At 38.0% G+C, this 15,635-nt stretch overlaps 1 protein-coding gene across 9 annotated transcripts in view; it reads left to right on the top strand.

Annotated features, from left to right (window-relative positions):
• Positions 1 to 2,236: 2,236 nt before the first annotated feature.
• The window catches only part of Nmt (N-myristoyl transferase), a 105,740-nt gene continuing 92,341 nt past the window's right edge, over positions 2,237 to 15,635 (top strand). For 3 of the 9 annotated variants that reach the window (XM_071656826.1, XM_071656831.1, XM_071656834.1), the window contains exons 1-3: positions 8,938 to 9,049; positions 14,183 to 14,285; positions 15,346 to 15,475. In XM_071656826.1, the coding sequence (XP_071512927.1) occupies positions 8,991 to 9,049; positions 14,183 to 14,285; positions 15,346 to 15,475 (292 nt within the window). In that variant the 5' untranslated portion in view covers positions 8,938 to 8,990. Of the gene's footprint in view, positions 2,365 to 8,937; positions 9,050 to 9,082; positions 9,104 to 11,613; positions 11,971 to 12,352; positions 12,504 to 14,182; positions 14,286 to 15,345; positions 15,476 to 15,635 lie in introns of those variants that run through there. The other 6 variants (XM_071656827.1, XM_071656828.1, XR_011712044.1 and 3 more) reach the window with 6 other exon arrangements.

Below are 15,635 nucleotides of genomic sequence, written 5' to 3'. Positions count from 1 at the left end.
AAATTGGAGGTGGAAAGATGGAGTGAAAAAGATTTTGAGTGATCGGGGCCTGAACATACAGGAGGGTGAAAGGCGTGCAAGGAATAGAGTGAATTGGATTGATGTGGTATAACGGGGCCGACATGCTGTCAATGGATTGAACCAGGGCATGTGAAGCATGTGGGGTAAACCATGGAAAGTTTTGTGGGCCCTGGATGTGGAAAGGGAGCTGTGGTTTCGGTGCATGACAGCTAGAGACTGAGTGTGAATGAAAGCTGCCTTTGTTGTCTCTCCCTAGTGCTACCTTGCGCACATTTGGGGTGATGGGGTTGTTATTTCATGTGTGGCGGGGTGGCGATGAGAATGAATAAAGGCAGACTATGAATTATGTACATGTGTATATATGTATATGTCTGTGTGTGTATATATATGTATACGTTGAGATGTATAGGTATGTATATTTACGTGTGTGGACGTGTATGTATATACATGTGTATGTGGGTTGGTTGGGCCATTCTTTTGTCTGTTTCCTTGCGCTACCTCGCTAACGCGGGAGACAGCGACAAAGCAAAATAAATAAATATGAATATATAAAAGGATTGAGATTTTGGTGCACTTGAAAATGCCCCACTAGTTTTGTTTGATGTAGTCTTTTGTGCACCCAGTATATACCTAACCTGGTGTGCAAAGGGCTGCTTACATAAGCTGTAATACATCTAATATTCACTGGTGAGCACTTGACATTCAAATGTGTTAGTGAACACAACAACATTTCATAGCTGGTCCAAGGGCTTGATTTTATATATTTTCAAATAACATTCCTGTGAAGAAATTAGTTCATTCATGTTGAGGTTAGTTTTGTAGTTGTAAATTTTATTGTTTATAGTTATAATGCATGTGAAATTCTTGGCAAACAGTGAAATTGCCAATCCCATTTTTGACAATTTTTTGAGGTGTCATACTTCATTGTGAGATTTCCCAGTCTTAAGAAATATGCTTTTTGTAAGTTGCATAATTTTACACGAGAAAAGACCAGGTAGAAATTGTTTATGTGGATTACCAGGAAGCATTTGACCCTGTTCTATGTAGGTAGTTTGGAAAGAAGCTGGATATTCAGGCAGGAATAACAGGGGGACTTCTATGATTGATAGATTATCTTTATGGAAGGAATCAAAGATGCATATAAGGGGAGCCTTCTTGAAATGAGTTTTGGTCACTAGTAGTGTGCCGTAGAGGGTCTGTTCTGAGACCATTGCTTTTCTTGACCTGTGTAAATGACTTAATCAAGATTGTTCGTCTACCAGAATATATTTGTAAAAGGTACCAAGGTCTTAATTTACTATGAAAGAAGAAAACAAAGCAGTATCCAAAGTTGGTCAGGTAAACTGTTGATGAGATTCAACCCAAGTAAATGTAATGAGAAGGGGTCACAGTGACAGAGGTTTTCAGTATAAATATTATGTAGCAGTATGTAAGTTGGAGGAATCTATTAATAGGAGATTTGAGTGTTGCCATTGTTCCCAACCTCTTGTGAGAGTTCCACTTTAGAATAGTTGAGAAGCCCAGTTGTCTTTGGCAGAAATAAAAATTGCATTCATAGGGCTAAGGAACTATTCAAGAAGTCATTAGAAAGGTGCAGGGATTAAAGTCTTAACAGGATTGTAAGGTAGTGTAGAATGTATAACATGGTAGAATGGTCAAAAAAATATTTAATGGCAGCAGAAAGTACAGGGAAGTTAGAATACAGAAGAATAGATTTAGTGAAAGAATTGCTAAGGGCTAGAGTTATATCAAATGAAGATGCTAGAGAGATGACTGGGGATGAGATGCATTGGAAACATTTGGTATGTGGAGTTAATATGCATGGAGATACTTTCATTGGAAGTCAATTTTGTTTGTCCATTACTCCCAGTCAGTTCCTTAAAGCACTCTTACAAATTTATTTTTCTATATCTAGTATTACCAGTGGGTTAAGTAATACAATATCACATCTTTTCTAATTTATTAAACCCCTTCCAAAATAGCTTGTTACTCTTTCAGTTTCTCATTCATTTGTATTCACAGATCATTTCTTGCATGTTATTGATAAATACCATCTTTTTAACTTTTATTTGGGATTTTATATTTTCAATCTTTGCTCTACATTCATCAACATTTATCATTATTTTATCAGATTTGGCTTCCTCCAAAATTTCACTTTCTCCTCGTGACACTCATGACTCTCCATTTCCTCATGTTGTACAGTTCCTCTCTTTCCAGAACCTGTACATACATGCCATACTGCATAGCCTCCAATAATGTAATCTTAAGCTGCCTCCACGTCACCTCTACTTCACTCTCTACTGTTTTGGATCCGTTTACTTTTCAGCAGACTTCTGGTGGAGGGTAAGTTTCACAATTTCATTGTTTACATTTTTTTTTTATTTTCAATGATTCATTCATATTTCCAGTCATGTACCATCCACAATCAGAGGCAGTCTTGTGTTTAACTTCCAGAGGATCTAACAGACCCATTGCCAAGCCTCATATAGACCATTCATCATTCACACTTACTTGTATCTTATACTCTTTGACAAAAACAAATCAGTTATGCTCTTCTACCGGGTCAAACTTGTCATGCCATTGTGTATATCTGGACATCTCTTGTGTTTAAAATATGTTTTTGCAACACTTATGCCTGCTGATGTACACAACCCGCATGTTCTTTCACTCCTAGTAATTTACTCTTAGGACTCAAAAGCCACCTAGGACTCCCACATCCACTGTATCCTGCCACCTATCCAAGCCACCCATCACACTTGATATGGACTAAGGTTTTTTCAATTATTATGGTCATGTAGAAAGTATGTTAGTTGTCATGTGGATGAAGTGGACATGAACAGTCCTGAACTGTGGAAGGCACGATGGAAAGGAACATGTAAGAGATGAAAAGGCATAGTGAGAGCGTTGATCAAGGCTTGGGATACTTCCAGTGAAGATGTTAGATGGATGATTGGAAATTGTATGCAATGGAAGTATTTTTAAGTTTGGAAAATGGTATGAATACATTTTGAGGAACTTTGATATACATGAAAGATTGAGAAACACACCACTGCATCGTAAGGGCATGGATTGCCAATATCTGTGAGTGATGTTTAGGGGCTTTGTGTGCCTGATTCATCCCCTTATATTTAGACTGATTTAATGAAGATATTTGGACAAAGGTGTGGAATGTCTAGACTTGAATTCTTTTGCCAGTTTTAAAAGGAGGTGCAATGTACTTCAAACAAACATTTTGCCTAATAAGATATCATTTAGGTGTATATTAGTTCAAATTCCAATACCAAGTTTTCTCAACTTTTCTGTAAGAACAACTAAGTAGTTGCTGACAGAATTCATTGAAGAAGTTTGATACATTACCAACATGACTACAGCTCCATTGTATTTATAGTGTTTTTATGCTTTGGTAGCGAGATGGTGGAGATAGGCTTGTAATATTCTGGAAATGTGGAAATGAAGCTGCTCAGTTGCTTAGATCAAGATATCTGTTGTACAGACTGCTTATCAACCTAAAAACAAAGCAGCAAAAACAGTTGCCATTTTTCAGGAGCATTTAGTTCTGTAATTGAAAAGTTTAGGTAGGACTCTCAACAAACACACTGCTAGAGTTGGCCTCTTGAGGGCGGGGTGCTAAAGGCTAACAAGTGGCAATGGAGATCACTGGTTACAGAGACTTTTGCCTTGGCCACCAATTTGATGGCGTTCCAAGAGGGAACAGGCATTAGAGAGATAGATTGTTTCCAGTAGGTCCTTGTACCAGTGTTGTTTATCAGAAGCAATTCAACAACATAAATTAGTAAGTCGTCATGCAAATGATAGGTCCAGTGTGTTTAGTCTTTTTATATATCTATATAAAGAAGTCATCTCGAAGAACGGCCATCAGTTTGCCAGCTATTATGAAATTACTTTGTTTCAAAAGCTGTTCAAGATTTCTCGCATTTAATAAGTCCTTCAAACAGTCGTAGATAGTATAATTCAGCCAAAAGGATATCAAATGTGTCCCCTTAGCTTCTGAAACTACTACCCTGCCTTCATTTTCGAACTTTAGGTCAGTATTGACTAACTCTGGTCACAGTATTGATATTTCCTTCAATTGTAATGACCTATTTGTACCATTTTGATAGGGAGTCTTATACTCATGGGACCCCCATCTCTTGAATATTCTCAACAACTACATAGCTAAATAAAGTTGTGTATGATCTACGCATTAACCACGTCCCCGGTCCTTAACAGCTAAGTAAAGTCGTGTGTGATCTATGCATTAACCACGTCCCCAGTCCTTAACAGCTAAATAAATTTGTGTATGATCTATGCATTAACCACGTCCCCGGTCCTTAACAGCTAAATAAATTCGTGCATGATCTATGGATTAACCACGTCCCCGGTCCTTAACAGCTAAATAAATTTGTACATGATCTATGCATTAACCACGTCCCCAGTCCTTAACAGCTAAATAAAGTCATGTATGATCTACGCATTAACCACGTCCCCGGTCCTTAACAGCTAAATAAAGTCGTGTGTGATCTGTGCATTAACCACGTCCCCAGTCCTTAACAGCTAAATAAATTTGTGTATGATCTATGCATTAACCACGTCCCCAGTCCTTAACAGCTAAATAAATTCGTGCATGATCTATGGATTAACCACGTCCCCGGTCCTTAACAGCTGAATAAATTTGTGCATATGCATTAACCACGTCCCCGGTCCATAACAGCTAAATAAAGTCGTGCATGATCTATGCATTAACCAAGTCCCCGGTCCTTAACAGCTAAATAAAGTCGTGCATGATCTATGCATTAACCACGTCCCCAGTCCTTAACAGCTAAATAAAGTCGTGTATGATCTATGCATTAACCACGTCCCCAGTCCTTAACAGCTAAATAAAGTCGTGCATGATCTATGCATTAACCACGTCCCCAGTCCTTAACAGCTAAATAAATTTGTGTATGATCTATGCATTAACCACGTCCTCAGTCCTTAATAGCTAAATAAAGTCGTGCATGATCTATGCATTAACCACGTCCCCGGTCCTTAACAGCTAAATAAAGTCGTGCATGATCTATGCATTAACCACGTCCCCGGTCCTTAACAGCTAAATAAAGTCGTGCATGATCTATGCATTAACCACGTCCCCGGTCCTTAACAGTGTATGAGGGAGACAGAGAAGGCACTTGGACAAGCAAGAACCATGTCAGCAAACTTTGAGGACATATTTGTAACCGTATCGAGAGCGAGGCAGAAGTGTGAGAAAGCAGGAAATGTGGAAATACCACTTGAAACATCCCGTCAAGACTGTATTGTAAAAACCCTGTCTCTATATATATACCTTGACTTTGCTTCACTTTCTTGCTTACCCCATTCTCGAGAACCCATTAAGAGAAAACCCCGTTCATGATTATATATATATATATATATATATATATATATATATATATATATATATATATATATATGTATTTTTTTTTTCTTTTAAACTTCGCCATTTCCCGCGTTAGCGAGGTAGCGTTAAGAACAGAGGACTGGGCCTTTTTTGGAATATCCTCACCTGGCCCCCTCTGTTCCTTCTTTTGGAAAATTAAAAAAAAAAAAAAAAACGAGAGGGGAGGATTTCCAGCCCCCCGCTCCCTCCCCTTTTAGTCGCCTTCTACGACACGCAGGGAATACGTGGCAAGTATTCTTAATCCCCTATCCCCAGGGATAATATATATATATATATATATATATATATATATATATATATATATATATATATATATATATATATTCCTAGAAACTCATGCTTCATTATGACTTTTAAAGGTAAAACCCCATGGCGTTAACCAGACACCATGACCGGTGCTGTAGAGGTCATATTACTTAACAAACAACTACAGTTCAAGAGACGCTTGAAGTCTTGTTTCATTATATCAAGATATACGTAATGTGGTTTTTCTTGATATTTATTTTTTCAGTATATACTTGTTATTCATTGTTTATTAGACTGATGGCACTGTAAACAGCCAGACTTCAAAATATTGTCACTTTTCCATCCTTGTGATGGTTCACGTCTTCTTTAGGTCTATAGAACAATTGGGAAAAATGATGAAATTCCTCACTTGTACGAATGACTAGTATATTCCATCTTAACAACAGGAATGATAAGTGACACAATTAGGCCAATTAGGTTGCTGAAAATATTTCGGTGAAAGAGGAAGTCCTGACAACCATGATGACCTAACGCGGATGTCATTCTAACTATAGTTCAGTCCAGCATATATAATGACTATCCCTCATATACAGATAACACTTACCAGGTAGCATCTAATTGTTGTGGTTTTATACAGGACGAGATAACACGTAAGGGATAAAACAATATGGTGTATTTATTGTCGTACTGTTGTGGTATCAGTTCACTTGGATTCTTGTATTTTTAAGGACAGACAGAGCCTTAGAGATAAGAGAACTCTATCCATTTTTAGAGGACGAGTATGTAAGCGGGATGTGTCATGGGAAGAAATCTCAATAAGACGCATGGACGACTCATTCCCAATGGAGGTTTGAGTGTCCATTGAAAAATTCGCGTCATATAACCCTTAAGTCAAGATATGGCGGCTATATATATATAGACGTAGGGATGCTCTTCCAGTATCACCCCAAAAGTCCCTCCTCACAGCCAATAGTCCACAAGAGCAACCATCGTAAACATATCTTTGTGGGGAACCTGGGCCTCTTGCTCAACTACACTACCCTGCCTTGCCACAATGCCCTTGTAGCTGTATTCATATGTCAAACCCCAGACAATTAGGCCGTAATTTACAGACCGTAAACCAACATCTTATTAGCCAGTCGAGTGGTGACAGACACCAGGTTATGGGTTATTGGCAGTTACGATGAACCCCGTCTGTCATACATGGAAACAACCATTGGCGAAGGAGCATTTCAAGGGGGAACAAAAGGAAGGCACGAGCCATCTGCAGGAGGCCCACTGAGTGGCAATATGGAACTAAGATGGCGTATGATAACGCCTCTTTAATCATAGATAGTTTGAAGGCAACACTTTGACCAAGAGGGTAAAATACAATTTTTAGAATAAAAGAGATAAGTGGGCAATACAGTCAAGATATGAGGGGATCGACCTGTAGTTAATACCTTCAGAGAGGAGTTATGTAGCCAAGAAGTAGTTAAAGCAAGCTAAGAAACTTTTCAAGATGGAGTAATTCAATAAGATATTTACTGTCCTTGATATTGTTCAGTTTTAATGAACCACAGTACCAGATTCGTGGTGTCTGTGCCAACGTCATTATGTATTCATTTGTGTAATGATGAATATCTTTGGGCGAATTGAGATCATGTAAACGAGATGAGGCATACCCATATATATCAAATTCTACTGAACCCGAACTACATAGTTTCTATGTGACCCACAGACAAATGCCTCATATATTGAAAGAAAGAAAATGAAAGAGATTGACATGCATAGTCAATTGATATAGTCGTTAAAACTCGGAGCCCGAGAAAGTACAGGATTTTTTTGTAATGCATAGTAGTACAATGGCACAAGTCCCTCCCATTGCATTAACAGTAATGGGACCTGAACCAAACGTTACAGTTGGTCTGGTACGTGGTTGAAACTCAGTCCAAATTGAAGTAGAGACACGGCGAGAACAGGCCTTGATGTGAACATGAGCCAGCAAGATATAAGCTGAAGGAATATGTCGAGTCCAGTATGAGAAAATAGTAAAGGAGACAAACTGTGGTAGGGGCAAATATTACAGCTGCATTCAAGTAAATGGATAAGGAATATTACAGCAAGCTGCTCGCATCCGGCATTACGCCCAAACTAGATTTTTTAGATTTAAAGGAGCACAATGAACTGATTGAGAAGGTTCACAAGGCAACAAAATTGGTGCCAGAATCAATAGAGCTGACTTACAGGGGAATGTTAAGAGACCTCGAATTTGTCCATCATGGATGACAGAGGAGTAAGGGGTGACCTGATTACAGCCTTTTAAGTTTCTAACCTCTTAGTCGATATTAACAATGAACTGTTCTTGGAAAGACGTAGGGTTAGAATAACCAGAGGTCTAACATGAAAACAGGCAGGAAATATGATGAAAAAGGTGTAAAGAAGTATTTTAACAGTATGACTAGTGGGCGAATGGAATACGTTCACTGAATCATGAATGTGGACAGAGAACAAATCTAAAGAGTTGTTAGCTAGTACAGAAGGTTGAAACAGATGGGTCCCCATGAGTGTAAGAATCTCTCCATATAAACGGTATAAATAGGTTATTACAATGTGTCTCTCGTATGCCCCAAACTGAGTACAACAAATAATACCCAAACCAGTTATGATGATGAAAGCCTAAGAGACGTACATTAATATTCGTGTCTAACTAGTGTAGAGATGGACATTAGGATGTAAACCCACTATGTCTCCTAAACTACAGTAGATCTGGGGTGAAGTATAGTCATATAAGGGTCATCAATTAGGTATATATATATTTTTTTTGTTGGGTAAAATGTGAGAGAGTTGGGGAAGGAGGGAGCTTAAGAGACGTACATTAATATTCGTGTCTAACTAGTGTGGAGATGGACATCACAGTGTAAACCCACTGTGTCTCCTAAACTACAGTAGATCTGGGGTGAAGTAGAGTCATACAAGTGTCATGAATTAAGTATATATATATTTTTGGAGGGTAAAATGTGAGAGAGTTGAGGCGGGAGGGAGCTTGAGACGTACATTAATATTCGTGTCTAACTAGTGTGGAGATGGACATCAGGCTGTAAACCCACTGTGTCTCCTAAACTACAGTAGATCTGGGGTGAAGTAGAGTCATACAAGTGTCATGAATTAGGTATATATATATTTTTGGAGGGTAAAATATGAGAGAGTTGAGGATGGAGGTAGGGAGGGAGTGAGGGCTAGGGGGTGGCAAGGTGGCGCTTCCCGGGTCTCACTTGTACCGCTGCCAGAGGTATTTTCAGTGAACATGGCGGCTCCCGACAAATCTGATGGGTTCACCGCCATCCAGGGCCACCAGAGCAAGTCGTGAGTCCCGTCGTCCCCCATACCTTCTCCTTTATTCAAGATCCCTGTATCCAAGTGTGTAAATGGAGCTGCCTGAGTGGGTGTGGGTCGTGGAATGGCGTGAGGGCTGTCGTGATGACAGGGGGTCGTCCCCCTCCCTCCTGACCACCACCGGCCGCGGTTAACTAGTGGCACATAAAATAGGGTCAGGAGGTGTTGTCATGGAGCTAAGGTGGCCAGGCTCATGGCTGGGACTCGTCTCTGTGTGTCTCTCTCTCTATGAACGAGACGGTGTTGGAGATGGATGAGAGGAGAGTAAATATGGCGGATCATCGACCCCCAACCCCATAGCAGGGTTGGTGGTGTAGGGCGACGGTCGCCAGCTGTGTGCAGACGAGGAGTGTGAATCCCTCACTCACACACACACACTCGATGTCTTGTCTGTCTTTCATTAGGGTATGATAAAGACTTACAGCCATGAGAGCAAGGGCTGTGTGTGTGAGAGGAGTGTGGATTTCATGAGTCCAGGAATAATGGAGGAATTTTTCATAGACATTTTCCTTTTTTTCCGGGTAATTAGGGGCTACTACCCTATTTCTCTCATCCTCCTCCCTCTAAACTCGGCTAAACTGGACTGAAATAGAGTGATGAGACTCTTCCGTTAAACCCTTACCAATTTTCCTCATTGGTTTCTCGGGGAGTGAGAGAATTAGTATATTTCCATAGTGTTATGGACAGACCTGCCGAGTGGGTATGATTTAACTCATTCTTGGATTAATTTTCCAGTAAGAATCAAACTCTGCATAGATTTGCTTTTAAGAATTACTAGATTTGTTTTGGTATCATATGTTGTAGTGTAATATACTAGCAGAAGGCGTATGATTTCTGTATTTTTATCATACGTTAACCGATAGTGGGGAGGGCTAGGAACAAACAGTGGATTGATATGAAAGGTGATATATGTGTAAATCAACACAGCCAGTAAGCCCCTACCCTATCTTCTCAGAGGAACTAAGATTGATCTTAATCATTGGTGTTGTACTTGTACCTAAGGTACCTGTGTGACCAACTGCCATTAAACGTAAAAAACATGATGCATGGTGGCGTGTAGCTTCACTGCCCACCCTCTCCGATAAGCCATTATTATTATACAGTCTCCAGTCACATTACAATATTGTTGGGATAGTTGCACTATGATTAGCTTTTAGGAGAGGCTAGGTGAAGTTTTCATGGGTTCTCTTGATATGTACGAGTCCTGGTTATTGTCCATTTTTGACCCTCGTTAGTTTTAGCTTTGAATATTGATGTATTGTTTAGTGCAGTGCTAATGTAATTTATAAAGAAAACTGGAACAGTTGCCAAGTGATTTAAAGAATTATATTTTATTCTGTAATATTGAGTAAGGTGATGAGGGTTAGGTATGTCAGAGGAGGTGTGGTATTTATTTAGAAGTAGATACAGCACTTGCAAAAATACCGTCATCCACTGAACCCACAAAAGACTAACCTAACATCACCCAGTAGCCAAAGTAATGGTACAAATGTATCGGCTTTGCATTCATCCGTTGGGTGTTGCATGTCTGGTCACAGTGTTTTTTGTTTATTGGCCTCTAGTATTGTGTTGACAGTTTATTTTCATGTGTGTGATTAGTTTGTTTTGACAGCAGTATTGAAAAGTGTTAAGTATCTTGACTACTAGGGAGATTTAGTGAGGTTTTCATATGTTATGTTGACTTTTACTCATGTTTAATATACTGATGCATCATTTGCCCCATAGTTTCCCCAGTATACTACTGTCACCATATATGATATTCACTTTAAAAGTTAAGATGAATTAGTCCTCTGATAGTATTTCTGTAATCAGAATGAACTGTATGAAGCTCCATAAATAAGAATAGCCGTTTCCTAAACCTTGCGTTGATGGAGCTTAAATAGTGCTTCACGTATTATCAGTTGTTATAGCCCTTCTGTCATTGGTTATTTGATATCAAAAGATAAGAAATACAAGTCTACCAATTTTCATAATAAATACTCAATGTGTTCCTGTATTAGAAGTATTCATTTTCAAAAGCTAGTTTTGTTGCAAAACATTGTACATAATGTTCCACATTGTAGTCCACACATCCTCAGAACTCACTAATTTCCTTGGAATGAACATATAGATGAACTAAATGAATTAATTCATCGTGAGTCAGTGCTGAAGAGCACTTATACTAATGAATTGTTGGATTAGACGAGTTAACTCATTGTAATGAAAGCTGGAGTGGACATATACCAGCAAGTTGCAGGAGTAGATGAGTCTGTTCATAATGAGTATGTAGTGATTGGATGTATGCTAGAAGATTTATAAGAACAGTTGAATTAATTCCTCATGAGTAATGCTAACATGGAGGTGTACAAGTAAATAACCGGAACGAAGCAGTTGAAGCTATCGTACTACATATCTTCAAGAAAGAACAGAGATGGGGATCATGTGAGGATTTTTCTCTCTAAGGCTCTGTCCCCTGTTCTTCACGCTACCTCGCTAATGTGGGAAATGGCAAATATGTCAGCGAGGTAGTGCCAGGAAGCAGACAAAAAATGGCCCATCCACTCGTATACATGTTCCCGCCTTCCATACATTCTTCAACGCTCCCAGAACCTTCACCCCCTCCCCCACCCTCTGACTCACTTCCACTTCCATGGTTCCATCCGCTGCCAAATCCACTCCCAGATATCTGAAACACTTCACTTCCTCCAGTTTTTCTCCATTCAAGCTTACCTCCTAATTTACTTGTCCCTCAACCCTACTGAACCTAATAACCTTGCTCTTATTCACATTTACTCTCAGCTTTCTTCTTTCACACACTTTACCAAACTGTCACCAGCTTCTGCAGTTTCTCACCTTTATCATCAGCGCAAGGAAACAGACGAGAAAATTGCCCAATCCATCCATATACACATGTATGTATATGTTATGATTATTAAGAAGTGTGTATTGGAGGAGAAAATAAAGAAAGGTATATGATATCCCTGAGAAAAAAAGAGACCAATTACAGCACAAATCAATGGATAACTTTTTTTTACTTGTTCTTGTTTAGCTGCACCACTGTATCATGCCTATGAATTGAAACCCAACTGGAGTATTGTTTTTACATTGATTTTTTCCATTTGTGAGATTATTTTCTCTAAATCTTTAAGGTTTGTAATTGCACATTTGTTCTTTCATAATTTTTTTTTATGCGAAGTGCTGTTATTGTAAGGTAAAGCTTCTACTGAATTCCTGGTTACTTTTTGCATATACTATTTCAGTTGTGGTGTTATGCTTTTCCCTTCTTTGTTACAGGTGTGAAAATGGGACTTTGAATTAGGTGTTCCGTAAAGTATGGCCCTTGAATTATAAGCTTATCATCACTTAAGATGATCGTCATGAGGAGCATTTAAGGGAGACAAGGTTGTGTATTTTTCTGTAAAATACCTACATGTGGGAGAAGTATGTAAGTCGCACAGTCAATGTGATTTTTTTTTGTGGTAAACAGATAAGAGAAGCTGAGGGCTACAATGTGAAATGTCATGGGAATGATAATTCTTGTAATGGGACATTTTTTTTGCTTGTTTTTTTTATGATAGCATCCCAGCCGTTTACCTATTTAATTAAGATAAAGAATTTTGGTTTAGGCTTGAACTCAACCAACCCTAATTGAGTCTAGGCTAGGTTAAGCTAAGGATAGTTTGGTCGTTATCATTGTGTAAAATTCAGTATATTAAACCCATCAATTTTCTTAATCTTCATCGTCCTTCCCATTTCTTGCTACCAGCATCTAATCCCTTTAAAGTTGATTTTTAAAGTGTTGATAAGGTGATGAAGAGAAATCATCAATTTATAGCTGATGCACTGATGAGGCATTTATGGTGTCAGAGTGGTACTAATATCATTTCACGGTGAATGACTTGACAGAAATTGCATTGGCCGAGGTTCTTAGAGTCTGGTGGATGGTAATTGTATTTTAGCGTAGTTGATATTAATACTTAGATGTTCATTAGCTGTTTTATGATTAGATATCAGTTTGGGAGCTGTTAAACACTTTATAGCCATTTCATATGCATAATGGTATTTCGTATGGAATGATAGGTCTGTAGTGCATGCATAGTATCTCTCTTCTCAGTATGCAAAGTAAAAGCATACTGAAATCATTAGTTAACTAAAACATTCTTATGCATTAGATTGTGTAGTGCTTTGAGAAATTCTTATTTTGTCTGCAGTATGGAGATATGGAGCATAAGTTGTCATATTTGATCTTTTTGATATTATTATTTTCATTTATTAGTAATTAAATTCAGTATATTTTTTGATTACTGATATGATATTCAAGCTTCATATTTTGGGAATTGGAAATGGAGCAATGGTAATGGATAGATACAAATAAAACTCTTTAAGTTATAGGGTGAAATTTCTGTTGAAAAGAATTTTATCCTCTTGAATGAATTGGTTCCTTGATTTGATTTACACATTAAAGATGAATTTTCATTGAGTGAGGTAGTGTAGCAAAGGGTGACCTTTAATATGGAGCTCCTCCTGTGTGATAGTAAGATGTAACAGGTCTTTTTGTAACTTTTTCTTATTTGTCACTTACTGGATACATGCACTTTATAGAAATTAAGTTCTTAAGACGTACGGGATATACCCTCTACAACTTTCTCCTTCATGACAAGAATTTTTTTATGACACACACACACACACACACTCTATCTCTCTCTTTCTCTCTCTCTCTCCATAGTTCTTTCTTTCGTCAGACTGTGCATATCTGAGTATTGCTGTATTCTTATATATCTATAATTTCAAATTTTAATTCTCTGAAAGTTAATGCAGCAGTGTTGGCTGTGTTTGGTAAGACACGAAATATTGCCTATTATCACTAGGGTCATGGAGGAGATAATGCAAGAGCATCTATTAGATTATAGGAAATAGCGTACTGAATAAATAGATAGAAAAGTAGTTGTTTTTGGGTCACTTTACAATAATTGTGTTTTGGTTACGAGAAGATATCACAGCGTGTGCCACACATGCATAAAGTGTTAGGATTATCCCACTAGTTGTAGAGTAACTTCGATGAAACTGGCTGTCTATACTTTTAATGATTCTTCATTCTGTTATGTGTGATTTTTCCTTTCCCAGAAAGAAGAAAAATAAAATGAACAAATCTAGAGAAGATAAAGATGGACCTGAAATTCCTGTGGTCAATGGAGAATCAGAGCCCAGTACGAGTGGGCTTACAAAGGTCAGTTTTGAGAAAAATGATTTTTAGTATTTGTTTGAGGATTAAATAGATTCTAGAGGCTTTTGAAGTGATTAGGAGAGGATCAAACATATCAGTAATTGTGATGGCATCAAACAGATTTTAGAATTATGAGAGGATCAGATTTTAGAAGTGATTATGAAGGGGTCAAATAGATGTTAGAAATGACTTTGTGAGAGGATCAAACAGATTTTAGAAGTGATTGTAAAGGGATAAAACAGATTGAAGAAGTGATCATAAGAGGATGTTAGAGGTTTTAGTATATTTGTTTAAAGGTCAGTTATTTTATGATATAATGATAACTGACAGTACTGTCATCTTTGGTTTATAGCCTGTGGAAACTGCTTGGTCAGTGCTTAGAAACTGCAGTTTGTGTTGAATTGAGATAACATAGATAGTCTTTAAGTCTCTTGCTGCTCGATTGATTTCATGATTTTGCCTGAAAATGGCTGAATTTCTGTTGAAAAATGTTTGGCACAGAATTGTTTTTTCACCTTGACTTGAAAGCGGCTTGAAAGTTCCAGATATGACAAAAATGTCTTGAAATCACATAAAATCATGAGAAGTGCATCCTTAAAAGAATTTAGAATTCTCCAATAATCAGTTTTCAGTGCCCTCAACAGAAATTGATGAGAGTGATGATATATCACACATGAAGTATTCTTTAAACATCCATATGCATTACTTATGGAAAATTTTAAGAAGAATCTGCAATAAAACTTTTTCTTTTGAAATGGTGCATGTTTAAATTGGAAATAGGCATCTTAAGAAGTGTATATCCGGGCATAGTGAGTGACTGTCTTTTTTAGGCTTGAGCAGTGGATCGTATTCCCATCAAACTTTACTGAGGGGCTTGCTCTTGGCTCCAAAACATAAGGAAGAGGTTTAAGCTGTTGTATAGTGACACTAGATTACATAATTTAGGTACACAAAATAATAGGCCAAGTGAGCTTCATTTGCTTGTGGGTTGAGAAGAACTGAATGGACAGTATTGGAGAAATGTTTCACTTAGAATATATTCTGTACCATTTTCACTTTTCAGGCTAGTGGAATAGGTGTAGGAACTCAGGTTCCACCTTTGATGCCAGAAATGGAAAGGTATATGCGAAAGCTGCAGCTGCAGAACCAGCGAGAGTTTCAGTTTTGGAACACTCAACCAGTTCCTAAGATCAGTGAGTAGGTTATTTGATTTTATACAATGAATACATATGAATTTGTGATACAAACACCTCCCTTCCATTTGCCTACACTGTAAAGGCATTTTTGTTTCAGGTTTTCTTAAGATCTCTGAACTATTTTTGTCTAGTTGTTGGGAGCATGTGAAAAGTGTGC

The sequence above is a fragment of the Panulirus ornatus genome, chromosome 63, assembly GCF_036320965.1.
Source record: "Panulirus ornatus isolate Po-2019 chromosome 63, ASM3632096v1, whole genome shotgun sequence".
Classification (NCBI taxonomy): Eukaryota; Metazoa; Arthropoda; class Malacostraca; order Decapoda; family Palinuridae; genus Panulirus; species Panulirus ornatus.
The sequence above is the reverse complement of the archived record's forward strand: the minus strand, read 5'-3'. Positions and strand labels throughout refer to the sequence as shown.